The following is a 15,422-nucleotide window of genomic DNA, read 5'->3' on the forward strand; positions in this document are numbered from 1 at the left end:
TTTTCCTGGAAGCTGGAGAGCAGATACACTGCTACAACCATCATGAACTGATGCATCTCTTAGGGCTTTGAGAGACTGATTTGCTGTTTTATCGGAAAGGAATTTCAATTTTCACATTGCTGCCGTATCACAATTTCCATAAAACATAACGTACTATATCAAGAAGGAACAAAAAATACTTCGTTTGCTAAAACTAGATGACCACACCCAACAGTTGAAGAAGCTTTCCAGATGGAAGGAACCAAAAAAGAGCAAGGGAAAAAATATCTGTATTGTCACGAGCTAATACACAAGCGACACCACTGCAAGGCAGAGGAGGGGAGAGGGTAATCAAAAGGTTAAACTTAATTTGGCTTCATTTTCTGCTCAGGTCTTGGTGCACCTAACAAATTCAAGTGAGCAGCAGCCCTGCACCAGCAACACAGAAGACACGGGTACTTGTACTGACCGGCTCAGAGTCATAGCAATAATCATCCCAGCTCTGTCTGAGGGGTTTCTTTGTCATCTGAAAGCAAGGCAGACCGGGTTAAGTAGTGTTCAGACCAAAAATAACTCCCACTACCTGCTCTTTAACCAGGGCGGCGATGTTGACTTTCCAAGTAAAATAATTGTTGTTATTCTGCATAGTCATTCTTTTTTTTAATTATTTTTTTTTTTTAAGGTAAGATTTATAATGCTTTTGCATTTATGGTGCTCTGATTCCTGCTTACAGTGTTTTCAAGACAGTGAGGACCTGTCATGCAATAAGCCTAATGGATCTTTTATTTTTCTCCACGGTTGGAGAAACCTTTGGTTTACTTAGAGCTGAAGAGCTATTGATGGAGAAATCACACCGAAGAGCAGATTTTTTGTTTCTACTCTCAACCTCTGCTCGAGACACGTGTAAGTGCTGGAAAAGTGCAATTCTCCAACCGATTAGAAAGCCACATCTGAAAGCTTTTTAGGAACTTGTTTCTTTTTCCTGGGGATGGAGTTGAGAGAAGTCAAAGGACATGGCCAGTCTCCAGGCTCAGAGAGCAGTCCCAAGGTGGAGAAGACATATGACACCAGAGCTCCTGATGAAGTTAAAATAAGGACTTAATCCTGCAAATCACTACTTTCAAAATGGATAAATGTGAATAACCAGCACAGAAACTATTCAGCAAGTTGCAGGGTATGCAATGGTAGGTACACCTGCCGTTGGTATGAGGTATCGGGAAGTCATCCGAACTCAGGGGATAGTTTAAGTAAATTTGCTTTTAAAAAAAATTTAAATCTCTTTTTTTTCAACCAGCTCCCCGCATTTACAGATCAACAAAATAACAGCACATTTTGCTGAGATATCTGAACCGATTATTTCTCATCTGCAATGCAAAAATGCACGTTTGTTTTGCATAACACAGCGTGAGCTGAGGAACCTGGGAGAAAGAAAATAATGCTTGACTCAAGGACTAAGTCAATCCTTGACTTAAGGGGCCTGGTTCAATATTTTATACCTTCTCAATTTTAGTATTTAATTTTTAGTTAAACACTCAGGTTCATTTCTGAGCTCATTCTTTTTCCTTTTAAAAAGGCAGAGATTTCTCTAGGACACACTTAAGAAGTTACGGCAAATGCTCAGGGGTCATTTTATTACTTTCCGCTTTTATGTTTCCCTATTCCTCCACTTCCTTTTTTTTTCCTTTTATCTCTTTATTTTCCTTTTTCCTCCTGCCTATAGGGCACGGAAAAGCTGTTACTGCATTGTCAGAAAGCCTTAATTTGAAACGATGCCCTGAACACATCTAAAGAAGCCATTTTCCCATAATTATCAATTTCAAATGGTCTCTCTAACACTAACTGGAATTATTAAAAATTAAAAAATTATTATAATAAAAACCCTAAAAATTCAGACTGTGGCTATTGCCCATACACTGCGCTCAGCCAAGTCCAGAGTCTGCTTCCTTTAACCACTGGACGTACCTCAGCATCCTTCCTCCAGCCTGCTTGCCCCCAAGATCCTAATTTAGATTAAAATAAATGTTTCAACCTAAATTATCAGTCCTATTAGATCTACACATTACACATCATTGGATTTATTCTTTTATTTTAAATATTAATGCCCTTGAACGTTAAACTGCTATTAAAAAAAAAGGACTATAATTAAAAGCAATGTTTTCGACTAACGTAAAACTACCGGATTGCCCAACAAAACCTGTGAATCTGACAAAACATTCGATCCAAACGATCTTGGCACTTTCCCGCTGCAAAAACTACAGCGCAGATGGCCGTGAAGATCACACCACGTTCTCCAACCAACGCCTGAGGCACAAAGACAGCGAGCAAAAAGCCTTCAGCTCTTAAGATGTTACTCATTTGTGCGAATTTCCTGATCCTGCGAAGAGTGGGTGGGAGTCGTTAATATTACAATAGATTTTGGTTTTCATAGTCCTCTTTAAAAAGATCTTTAAAAAGCCCCGGGTAATTGAGACGTATTCCACAGTTAAATAATATTTCTAGAAAGACTAAAGGCTATTTGGGTTGCACTGCGCGTACAAGTTTCTCTCCAGCTTGTGGTTTAAATCGCTCTTTATTGCTAATCATGTTTCAGCTCCGAGAAAATTGCAATTAGTTAAAATCAACGTATAACCTAACCACTCTTCCATATATTCCTAATGCTTTTTTTCGGTTTTTTTTAAGCAAAAGGCAGTAAAGACCCTATTCACCAGCATCAGTGGACAACCGTATCTTAAATACCTGAAGTAAATCAGATTTACCAAAGTAGGGGTTTAGTTGGTCACCGGTAGTACCTCACTCGTTTTTAGTTCACACATTTTCAATGGTTGCCGTGTTTTTATTGATATGAAACTTATTCTATTGTTAAATTCAAAGGATCATGCTAACAGCCAGCCATGAAGCTACAGAATTAGGACTACCTCATGCAAGACGTCATATCCTGAAGACCTACGGGTATCACGTATTTTCTTTTTTCTTCTGCTCAGCAGACAGATGTTGATGAGTAAATGACGTTCCCACAGATATCAGGTAAATTATTACTGTTTCTCCCTTCGACAGGAGCCTGACTATAGAGCATTCACACAACTCATTTTTACTGCTCCACACATTTTCTTTATTAGCATTCAGTATCAGCAGTAGAAAAGGCAAGACCCTGTATTATATTCCTGTATGGTATTCCCACCTGGTTGAGGTAATGATATTCCTCAGGCTGCTTCAGATGAAACGCTGATCTCTCTTCCTCGCTCGCTCCTGCCAGGAGGTAATAAAATACGTGGTAGTTCCTGGTGACAAATGAAAAAGACGACGTTAGACTTCAAAATGAACAGCAGCATTAAGCCGAGAAGCGCATGTAAACCTCATAACCTGATTTTCCAGCTTCCAAGCTCAGACCTCAACGCTGTTTAGAAATGGCCCATACCCACTTTGCAGTGATGCAAAAGATGAAATTAAGTAATGGAGAGTGAGATCCCTCTTTTCCAGCCAAGGACATCCACTGCCCTAGAATATACTTTAAGAATTCCTGGCTGACATCGTCACGTTTTCCTCCAGAAGCATGTGCAATGCCTACGTATTTATTAGAATCAAAACAACATCTTTCCTTGCAATGCAGAAATTACTATTATTTTTAATACATTATTGCCATTAAACAAGGTAATGGTTTTGCAGTTGCAGTTCTCTATGCCGTTCTCTACGGCTACTCAAATATTCAAAATACTTGAATATTACTAATACTAAAACCGGCCCAAGTGACACTCATCTGTTTTGCTTCAAGACAACTCTAACACGGATTAAGGCTAAGAGTGTAGCAGTATTTCTAAAATTAAAACGTTGCTTTTCTGTTGGATGTTTTCCAAGACGAGCCAAGTTTAATCATCTTGCAACACTCAAGAGTACATTCGTCAAGGCTGTTTATGCTATTTGACTGCGGGATCAGCCCATGAGCATTCGAGAAAACTTCACGCACAACATGTATCTCAAAAGGGAAATACAGACGGAAGTGCCAACAGTTGCAAGACAACTAGAAGCAGCAAATTTATTTAAAATCAGAGTAATATTTACTGAGAGAGGTGGATGTAAATAACACTTTGCAGTTAGGAAAGAACAACTTGCTTAAATTTCTTGCCTGTGTAATCTTAGCTTTTTCTAGAGGCCCTTCTGATGGTTTAATTCTGTAAAACAGATTTAAAATACCATCTTCCCCCCCAACCCCATATTAGATATTAAATAGGTTACCAGTCGCACAAGAAAACAAATGGTACGTAATAATCCATATGACAGGAATCATACAGACAATGGAAAATATAAGTCAAGGACTGTCAATACAATAATGGAGTTTATTTCCCCTGGGGAGTTTATTCCTCCCTAAACAGCAAAATATAAAATGCATCATTTCTTTTTGAAGCACAGGGTTAGGAGCGTGAAAATCCTGAAGTCAAAACCAACCCTGTAAGCAAAATATAGGCACCTACCGTTCATTGTGCTCCTGATAGACAAGTCTGGATTTCTCCAGGAGGTACTTTTCAACATAAGCTCTGGAAGGAAAAAATAAAAGCGTTATTCATTGACCCAATATTCAACTTAAATGAACACAGCTTTACCGGGACTTTTCAGTCTTAGTGCGCACAAAAAAAAGTTTCAGCCTTGTTTCACTTAGTTATATAAATTTCTTCCTAGGCAGAACAAGCCCAATATTATGTTTGGCTTTTGAGGTTTTTTTGGTTTGATACAAAGCCAACACTAACTTGGATATGAAAAACATGATCTCAGATGCGTTAGCCTATGGGCAGGGAGCGCAGGAGGAAATTTTGACAGCAACGAAGAATCTCGGATACCTATTTCATCCAAAGCCAGCAAAATAAAATTGCTTGCAGACCAAGATTTGTGCACAAACCCTACTTCAACAAGAAATACATCTGGATGCAAAAGTTTGCAAGATCAGATTTAGCTGCAGAATCAGTCCCCAAACTACTGTCCTCTCTTCCAGAAGAGCCACTTCTCAACAAAAACTCCGGTTATTAACTCGTGGCTACGGTCAAAAAATAAACAATTGCAAAAGCTCCTTATTGGAGTTTACATTTTATCCTAAGAGCCTCTATAATAAACATGTTTCATTTACATATTAAATACTTTTTTCAAGCTTGAAGAGCTAAAACAAGCTTCAACAGGTTTTTTCTTCCAAACAATACTAACCAGTAATGATAGGGATTTAGAAACCAGAGTTATAATTGGCAATTTTGATGATGTAGCTGTGCTTTTCCAGCTACAGAGTCCCGGTGACGTGGCACCAACATTAGCAGCCACGTCTTTTTTCAGTGGTGCCCAGCGACAGGATGAGAGGGAACGGGCACAAACGTGGTCATAGGAAGTTCCGTCTACACATGGGGAGGAACTTCTTTCCTTTGAGCCCTGGAACAGGCTGCCCCGAGAGGTTGTGGAGTCTCCTTCTCTGGAGATACTCAAGACTTGCCTGGACGCATTCCTGTGCAACCTGCTCTGGGTGACCCTGCTCCGGCGGGGGGTTGGACCAGATGGTCTCCAGAGGTCCCTTCCAACCCCCCTCATTCTGTGATTCTGTATGAATCGGGAAACCCAATGAACCTTGGGCACGGTAGGCCAAGGAGGTGCCTCAGTGCTCGCTTCTCCACCAGATTCTCCAGTCAGGAGGACAGATTCATTTATTACTTGCATGTCAGTAATTCTCCCCTCCTTTCACTAAAAAAGAAAATGAAATAAATCACTTGGACACTCTGCGGAGGTTTTGTGACAACTCTTACGGTAGCTTTTAGGAGAGGCTTTGGGAAATGGCATATCCAGCCCACAACAGGATGCTTTTGCCGGACAGGAGGAGTAAAGAAAGACAGACAGCAAAGCAGTATTATTCCTCTGTATGATGTGCACCAAAAGGGTGATTCTTGTTTGTTCTCTGCGAGGAAGCTGAGAATAGTCTATGGATATTCCTCGACCACAGGGGGTTTTGTATATCTCCTTTCTAACCCGAAACCAATTTTTCCTTTCCAAGCCATGCCATGAAATTCTCTGCAGGCTCGGGGAAGAGATGAGGTAGTGAAAAAGGTATCAGAGTGTCCCAGATCCCGCTCACACCCCTGGGCAGCAGCTGAGCACGCTGCTGAACGACAACCTGGATCACATCCACCGCCCCTGACATTTCATCCCTTCCCCTGTGGTTTCTGCTCTTATTATAGACAACCCTCCCCCAAAAAAATCACTATCGTGCAATAATTTAGGTTGGAAGGGTCTTCTAGAGGTCATCTGGTCCAAACCACTATTTAAAGCAGGACCTTTTTTTGTTGTTGTTTAGTTTTGATTTTATAAATTTATTTTTGTAGATGCAACTAAGATGCTGTTTTGATAAAATACTCCTTGCGCAATGCAAAGGTTATAACGAATACATGTCCCAAGAAGAACTTGTGTCCCCCCTTGTAATAGGATAGTGAAAAGGAAAGCAAATTTAAGTATAAAAAAGTAGACGTCTCTGAATGTTTTCTTTCTATTTACTGTTGTCAATTATGTCAAATTTACCTTTAACTGTAAAGAAAAGGAGTTCTAAGAGTACGATTTCGTGCAAAATACTCATTTAAGCGTGCTACAGAGCCTGTACTTAGCATACCAGGTAACACCATCTGAAATCTGAGACTGAATTTCATATACAAATACCAACATGCAAAGCACCCAAGCGCAGCGTGGTTGAAAGCGCCAACTCATGGTATTTGAGATACAGCCTCATGCCATTGCACAGATTTACCATTATACCAGGGCACTGTTGCTTTTAATTAAAATGTCTCCTATCTGGCTCTTCTGCAATTTTATGGAGCGTGTCAGATGTTGAGGCTTTTGATCATCTCAGGAGGACTGAACAGGTTGCAAAGACCTTCCTCCAGAACTCGCTTATCATCGAACAGGACATAATAAATTCAGAAAGCCTTATGGGAACGCACTTAACTGTAGACATTGCTCATGCTCCATCAATTTTAAAGACATCTTCAAAGACTTCATTTCATGGGGCGGGGTTGGCTGCTACTAAATCTTTTGGCTATTACATCTCTTAAGTTTAAATTCGCTTCAAGTTTTGGGTCATAATATTCATAGGGTTGGTAAGCAAATATCCAACTGCTATTTTCAGCCTCCGACCAGAGCAAAATTGTGATTCGGGGCTGCAAATTACAGTTACATTAACAAAGCAAATAATATGCAGAATACAGGATTATAATTGACGTGGGTTGTGCTTAAAACCTATGCTAAGTTTAAAAAAAATAAATAAAAAAAATATTTGTGATCTTCTTTGTAGGACTATGGAAAAAAAATTGTGGTCTCGTACGCCAGGAACAGCTCACAGGTTTTTTTAAATGCCTTTTTATTTTCATTGGAGCAGCACTGCAAGCTTATAGCAAAGCACAGTCACATCACGCCGTGCAACCAAAGACCAAGAAAGTGCATTTTTTTAAAGAGAGAAAATTCCTCTTATTTTATGAACTAGAGTATACGAATGCAACATCACTTGTACCTATTTGCCAAGTATAAAGAGAGGTGACTTCCACAGAGTTGACATAGCATGCCAAGATAATGCTATTATTAAGATTATTATTATTAATATAATTAAGGCATTTGTTGGATTCTTGTTACCCTGTATTTCAGTAGGTATTAAAAAAAAAAAAAGAGACTTATCCTTTTAAGAGAACTGTTCACCAGAATTAAAGAAGGAAAAGAAAGATAAAGAACATCAGATTTGACGTAGGATGAAAAAACAGCAGGAAGGTACACAGAGTACCCGAGCTCATTTGAAAAATTAATGGAAGCTATTTGTGTGATACTGTTCTGCGGGAAAATAAGAAAGAAAAAATTTTAAAAGCATTTCTCTAAAATAACAACAAAGTCCCAGCAAGAGATCTCTTAGCTAGCTGCAGAAGTTATACAACCCCTGGAAAGCCGCTTCTACTCTTCGTTCTTCCAACTGAGTTAATTAACCTGCACAAAAAGCGGAGTTAACGAAGCTCTGCTCATTCAGAGCTAGCTTGAGTCACTTTGTGATGACCTGATGCCATGTAAATTGTCTAAAGTCAAAGAGAAAGCCAGGCTTAGGTAAACCCACCCGGAAGGCTTCATCCATAGGCTTCCAACCATGCAGCACTTCTGCTGCAGCCCTCTCCAGGAGAAGGAAGGCTTGAGTCACAGCTGTATGGCCCATGAGCTTTGGGTAGGAGAAGAGCTGCTGAAATAAACTGGGGAGAACCACGATGGAGACAAGCGTCGCCTTGCAATGGTCCGGGGGACAAAAAAAAGAGGCCCTAACTGGTCAAGGGCTAGGTTAAAGAGAGACTTCAGGGTAGAGACAGAAGCATATGGAGAATTAGACAGCGATCAAGAAGAGTCTGGCTCCATCGCGTCTGTAACACCCACCAGGCAGCTGGAGATTAAATCCCCCCTTGGCTTTCTCATCCTGCGACTGAGCAAAGCCAGCTCGCTCAGCCTCTTCTTCCTATCATATGCTCCAGTCCCCTGACCCACCCTAGCTAAAACGTGCCCCTTTCCTGCCTTAACTGCTATCTTAAGAGGAAAAGTTCTATTTCAGCTTAATTATAAAGTTGACATCACGTCTGAGGGAGCTGGGGTTGTTCAGCCTGGAGAAGAGGAGGCTGAGGGGAGACCTCATCGCTCTCTACAACTACCTGAAAGGGGGTTGTGGGGAGGTGGGTGTTGGTCTCTTCTCCCAAGTGACTAGCGACAGGACAAGAGGAAACGGCCTCAAGTTGCGCCAGGGGAGGTTCAGGCGGGATATTAGGAAAAATGTCTTTCCTGAGAGAGTGGTGAAGCACTGGAAGAGGCTGCCCAGGGAGGTGGTGGAGTCACCATCACTGGAGGTGTTCAAGGAACGTGTGGACGTGGCACTGCGGGACATGGTTTAGTGGGCATGGGGTGTTGGGTTGGTGGTTGGACTTGATGATCTTACAGGTCTTTTCCAACCTTAGTGATTCTGTGATTCTGTGTGATTAAGGAGAGCTCAACTGGCTTGAAGCCAGCTCAGGTGTATTCACACTTCGATGTGCAGCTCAGATATGCCAACATTTTCATACCCATGGATTCAAATATACTAATTTTTTTTCTCTCTTTTTCCCTCTCTCCATTTTGGGAAACATACTGGCCAAAAAAAATTCACCTTCTTTTTCGTGTACCCCCTACAACAGCCTATTTAGGCTCCTCGGGCAAGAGTACGTACAGCATCTTCAACCTGATTCCCACTTACCCTCGCACGGTGCCCGTCTCCTGATAATTCACTTGAATAAACTTGCCGAAGCGACTCGAGTTGTTGTTATGTGCCGTTTTTGCATTTCCAAAAGCCTGTGAAAAGAGAGAGATGCCATCATTACGTTCGAAAAGCCACCGCCTTACCTTACTTATATGCACATCACTAACAACTTAACTTTGGGGATTTTGCTATCGCCGTATAATTAATAAAAAGCATATGGTGAAAGTTAGTTGAATGGTCTACAAAATAATACGATGAGCTTCTGGGGACCATATTCATTTTCAAGTTGGTATTCATGAAGGGCAGATAAGCACTGTTTAAAAAATAAAGTGTTAGCTGTACAAGAGAGATTTAATATTTGAAGTTATTATAGTCTATATTAAGGCTGTGCTTTATTCATTTAAATAAATATAAAAGTACAGTGCTCCAACAAGACTCTAAATTTTAATGAGCTAGAGGAAGCTGCTTTTTAATTATATATGGAATTAGGGGACAAAAATGCTTTGAAGGCTACTCAGATGTTAGACAATGTCATATGTAGCACCAGCACAACCCGGAGTATTTTCAGCATTTCAGACACTGTCGTTTTGATTTGTTGCTGTTGTTTTTCCAAAATCAAAACGCTTTGTTATGCAAAGCTTTTATTAAAACCCTGCCTTACCGAGGCACCTAATATAGAAAGTCATTTATTGCCATTTAAAAGAAATCTCTGAACAGAAGAGCCACTGGAAACCTGTAAGAACTGCAGCTCAGCTTCACTGAAAACTGGTATTTTCAATTCTGCCTGAATCACTTTAATAATAATCCAGCCCACGGTGACAGAATCTGTCAAGCTGCCAGGTCCAATTAATGTTTCATTTATTAAATCAGTTTTGATAATCATTCACCTTTTCTTCTAAGCCAAACTTATTTAAGGTAATTATACGCAAGATAATTTCTAAGTGTTGTTTGTGTATGGACATTGAATTATAATCACAAATACATTTTGTGCTGAGGCTTAATATCAGAGCTCAGCTCCGAGCTCCCAACAGATTTATTCCCTACTCAGCTATTTATTAGAAAAGATTAAAAGAGCTTTCCATCTATAATCTGAAGCTTTTCAAATGACCTCTTCAGATTTAACTTTGCAACTAAAAGAAAAAATTAAAGGCCAAATTAAATGAAACCTTGGCGAAAAAGCATTCGATACCTTCGGTACCTGCGTGATGCGTGCTCTCACGTCTACTGTTATCTTCCCAGGCAGATTTATTTAGCAATCTGGTGAGATTTCATGATTTAAGAACCAAAGGAGGTTTGCTAACAGAATAACGACGTGATTTTTTCCCCCTCTATTTGAATACAGGGATTTGTTTAAACTCAAGCTGTTGCATATGAATTCGCTTTAGTTGACTAAAACAAGTTCTGGGATAGGCGAAACCTGCCGAGCAAGCAGATTATACTTGGGAGGTGATTTCAGACACACAGCTAAGAAACGCTCCCCTACAGAGGTTTCACATCTTTTCAGGCTGCTCACACTTGTTTTCTGCTTATTCCTCCCCAAAATCCTCCCCGCACCCAGCATCTCTCCTCTACCCGCCCCCCAAGAGGGCATCGAAGGTGCCCACACCTCCAGGTGATCATTGAAACCCCCAAAACTCTCCTGGCGACAAAAATCTAGGCATCCTTTCCCCAAAAATAGGCATTTTGGCATTAAAAGATGGGATGCTATTTGACATTTCCAAAGGATTTACCCATCCGCCTCCGGTATTTCAGCGAGCAGAGACACAGCAAGAAGCTTAGAAGCAGAATACGTTGATATTAAACACAAGCTAGCGCATCGCTATATATAAATATATTTGTTTTAAATAATGCTAATCGCGTTATGAATATTCCCCTGCAATAGGAGCAACCACAATCTAAGACATCACGTGAAGGCAAGAAGATAAATTTTCTATATGTCTAATTAATGCCGTTCACTTGAGAAGAAACGAGCCAGCAGCGCTATGAACTCAAACAGACTACATGGACAGCAGCCCTATTGTAATCACCTTTTCGTACAGATGAATAAAAAATTTGAGCAAAAAACAATATTAAAAGGATTTTCTGGTTCGGTTCCCTGTGCTTATACCTTAAATAATAGCTCATGGAGAGAAAAAAGGTCTATTTATTAGGATTTCTTTGGAAAGAGCCTTACCCAGGAATAAATCTTTTTTATTCTGTTACAAGGACCATTGAGAGTCAGGAAAAAACGTTTCAAATACAGCAGTGGGGAACTGTAAGCGTCCTCTTTTTTTTTAATGAGCTTTTTTTCCTGGATTAATATGCCTGACCACATTATATAGTACAACCCAAACGCCTACAGAAATCATAACCCATAATATCCCTCTTTCATGCGTTTTTCTTTATTGCTGATGTAAATGAGAGAGCTCTTTGGATCGCGTCTTCTTAAAACTTGAGGCTGACTCGATGGTAAAGGCACGCTGGTGACGGGCCAACAAGTAGCTAAAGAAACGCCTGATGTTTAACTTGTGACAACTTAATACGGTTTTGTTTGGTTTACTCACCGTGTTTCTTTAACAGAACTATTGGGCTATAAAAAAACGTGCTGTTAATTCAATTTAGGCTTGCCGGACACCATGTCCTTCTGCAGCCAGGGCACAATGTAACAGTTCAGCCTCAGAAAACATAAAATGAGTTACAACTACTTCCCCAAACCAAATTATCATCTGTTCGTATTATACCTCTTTACTAACTCGTTGATTCAAAGCTGTTGAGCAGCTCAACGGACAAAACTCCGTAACAGCATTCCTAAAATTCTCGGGGAGACCAAAGCTTTTACTGGCCAGGGCTCAACATTTCGAAGGAAACAAAATTCAATACGTTCCTCTGTAGGAGCCGAGCATCCCTCTGGACCCGGCGCTGGTGATTCAACAGAGAAACGAGCAGCTCCATTCCTCCTGCCTCCTACCACCCTCCTGCACAAAGAGATGCTTATCGTGGACGGCAGGGAAAAAAATAATAATTAACAGTTTCACGGCTAAATACGTCACGTTCCTCCTCGCCTGATCCCGAAGGCTCCTGGTCTCTTCATGCCATCTGGATTAATTGCAGATTACAACCGGAATAAGGATTATTTTAATGTCTTTCCTCAAATAAAGTTATTTTCCAAACCCCTGCATCTAGGAAAACGCCGTGCCGACTTGTTCTCATATGGCAATGACAATAAGATGCTGTTAGATAGATAATCCTAATTGAATGTCATTCCCCTATAGAATAACAGATGCATTCCCCTATAGAATAACAGTTTGTGCAGCGAAAGCACTAGTGGAAATACGCGCCTTTGCTGGCGTATTTAAAATCGCCAGCCCTGCCCTTCTCAAATGAGCCTCTAGCACTCACTCTTAGAGGGAAAAATAAATACATTATTTTATCTTTGCTATATAGAAAGGGAGATGTATTAATAGACAAGAGTTTTTTAAATGGTTTCCCGTCTACTTGAAATGTAAATTTAATTTTTCAGAAAGCCCTACCATGAATATATCAGAAGCAAAGCCAGCCAACCGCTTAAATCTCAGTACGGGCTATGCCATCGTGGAGTAGTTATATTAACAGTTATATTCCATCGTGGGGCACTGAAGGGACTGGGAGCAAGATTTAGTCATGCTCATTTATGCTAGGGACAAGAAATAGGTTAATATCAGACAAGAGACTGCTGGAAGACTCGTGTTTCCCGGTTTACTGTGAATTTGGGAATTCATGAATCAAATGTATTCATAAAGTATGAATGACTTGTGACTGTATAAGCAAGGTGGAAACTCAAAGCGTCAGCCAGCAATAGAGCAGCCAGGGAAATAAAACGCTTGTCTGAACTTACGCAACTAAAGAGAATATTTGTGAATTAAAAACTTTACATATATAGGTGCTGGTAAAGGCCAAGAGGGGTGCAGAGTCCATACGATGCCCAAAGAGCCCGAGCCCTAATGCACGGGGACCCTACTAAAGAAGACAGTACAGAAGAAGTCCGTTTATCATCAAATAACGTAAAGACAAGGCCAGGGCCAGAGTTAGATGGACACGACACAAACCATGTAACAGCGAGGATTCAATGCACATGTCAGACGTGCATTCGCATGCTTTACCTATAGCTTCTGTTAGAGAAGCCCAGAGTATGCTTCCACAGAGAGGGATGGTTTTAAACACCACTTGTAACTTATTTCCAGATTTGAAGGCTATTTTTCCCAATATTCTATACATTATGCTTGAAAAAAAATAATAACTCACAAATAACTTTATTCCAAAAGAAAAAAAGACACAGGGGAAAAAAATAGTGTATTGAAATTTTGTAATTTTAACGTCTTTTTTATGTGACCAGGGCATTCACTGGCTTTTTAAGTTGTTCTCTGTAGTTACAAACTCCTTTCTGCATCTTGAAACATAAAGAGCTGGATGATAAAGATCATTTTTGCTTGTTTTCATTCAACCTGCAACCAAGCTCCCAGCACTCTTCTTGTCCTGTTATATTGCTTTTTAACAGAAATACATTGAATTATGGCCAGAGCATAAAACGCATCGAGACTACTTAAGTTAGAGCCTTGCTAAAATAAATCCCTGCTCATTATTGCTTCTGCCCTGGGAAATAATTCTTTTAAATCTGCAGCTCACCGCCGGATAAAACCTAGCAACCTGCAGCGCTCTGCTAAAACTGTATCACTTTGACATCTCTCCCCCGACTTTCGGTTTCCAGAAGGAGCCCTAAAAGCCACCTCTATGCAGCAGAGACCACGACACCTAAATAAGGACCTAAATAAGTACCAAAGCCAAAAAGGGTGAGCTACAACTTGAATTCTTGCAAAGTAAAATAGCATTTCTGTGAATCCTTCCAGACGTTGCTCTGCGTGGCCAAGCAATAAGACCGAATATCTGGTTTATAGCGATTAAATACGAGTTCAAGCGCTGACACCTTGTTCTTTAATTCTCTTGGTTGTGGCTAGAAGTTCCATGCTACCTAATGAAACCGTCGACGCTTTTATAGTAAAAAGCACAAACCACAAAGTATTTATAGCGTTCGTGCTGCAATGCTTGAGCAGAGCTCTCGCCAAGAATGACCTGCAACCCCGAACTGCCAAACGTTGACCTTTAAAATCTTTTAAAGATTTCTCTTTCGTTATTCTTTTCTTCAGTGGGCCACTGGAGCACATTGAAGAGTCAAACCCCAATTTTCTATTTCAAACCACAAAGCAGTTTAAACGCAAGGTGTTATAATGACAAAGTACATTTGGGTTTTTGTTGTATTACAAATTGGTAATATTTTTCTCCAACATTTTAGAGAAAATTTCTCCGGGCTGTTGACGTGAGCGGAAGACTTTGAATGGCAAGTAGGAGTTTGAAAAGACTACATATGCACATATATATCTAAAATCTCCAAGTCTCTCACACATACCAGGATTTATATACAACTTAGACTGAGTCACAACACATTTTACGGTATTCCTCCTCAAGGCGACCCCCCATTTAGTTGATAACCCCCATGGCATCTCCTGGTTGGCGATATCTACAGTACACAGAAGGTTGCGCGAAACAAAACAACTCAGTATTTCTAAAAGAAAGTATTTGCAAAGTTCCACCTGCAGCTGTACCACAAGAAAAAATAAAAATAATAATAAGAGCAATAAAATAATACTAGACCTATGTTTTCCTTCCTTGCTATACAAGTTTGTTGCAGGTAAAAGAAGAAATTAAACGCACGCAAACCTCTGCAGCCCTGCAGCAGCTGGCTGTTCAAAGGTGCTAGGGATTTGATCCGCGGTGGGAACCCAACTCCCCATCAAGCCAAGAAACAGCCAGGACAAGACCCTGAGCTCCCCTGACCTGCTTTGAGCACGGATGGACCAGATGTCCTCTGGAGGTCCCTGCCAACCTCAGTTATTCTTCGGTTTTCGAGTATCTAGCCATTTTCCTGACTATTCTGGTGCAGAAAGAGCAGGGACATGAAAGTCATGTCTTGACACATTGCCTAGAACAAAATCCAATCCTAGACAGGTCTTTGATAGCAAACCAGAGCAGAACATCTCTTTGGTGGTGTTTACTTTCTGTAGTGTCTCCTAATAGCGTGATTTTTTGCTTACAAGCTTCTCAAAACCATGTAGTTTTCTGTTTCTTCCCATAAAATCACTAATGCAATTTTTTAAGCTGGCACAGCCACCAA

At 40.4% G+C, this 15,422-nt stretch overlaps 1 protein-coding gene across 1 annotated transcript in view; it reads right to left on the minus strand.

Moving 5' to 3' along the window:
- Positions 1 to 15,422, minus strand: part of MYO9A (myosin IXA) — a 159,045-nt gene that overhangs the window by 114,973 nt on the left and 28,650 nt on the right. Inside the window, exons 2-5 of the mRNA XM_059823674.1 lie at positions 9,236 to 9,330; positions 4,446 to 4,508; positions 3,158 to 3,257; positions 449 to 505 (exon numbers count right to left, since the gene is read on the minus strand). Coding sequence (XP_059679657.1) covers positions 449 to 505; positions 3,158 to 3,257; positions 4,446 to 4,508; positions 9,236 to 9,330 — 315 coding nt within the window. The remainder of the gene's footprint in view (positions 1 to 448; positions 506 to 3,157; positions 3,258 to 4,445; positions 4,509 to 9,235; positions 9,331 to 15,422) is intronic.

The sequence above is a fragment of the Gavia stellata genome, chromosome 13 (genome assembly GCF_030936135.1).
Source record: "Gavia stellata isolate bGavSte3 chromosome 13, bGavSte3.hap2, whole genome shotgun sequence".
NCBI classification, from domain to species: domain Eukaryota; kingdom Metazoa; phylum Chordata; class Aves; order Gaviiformes; family Gaviidae; genus Gavia; species Gavia stellata.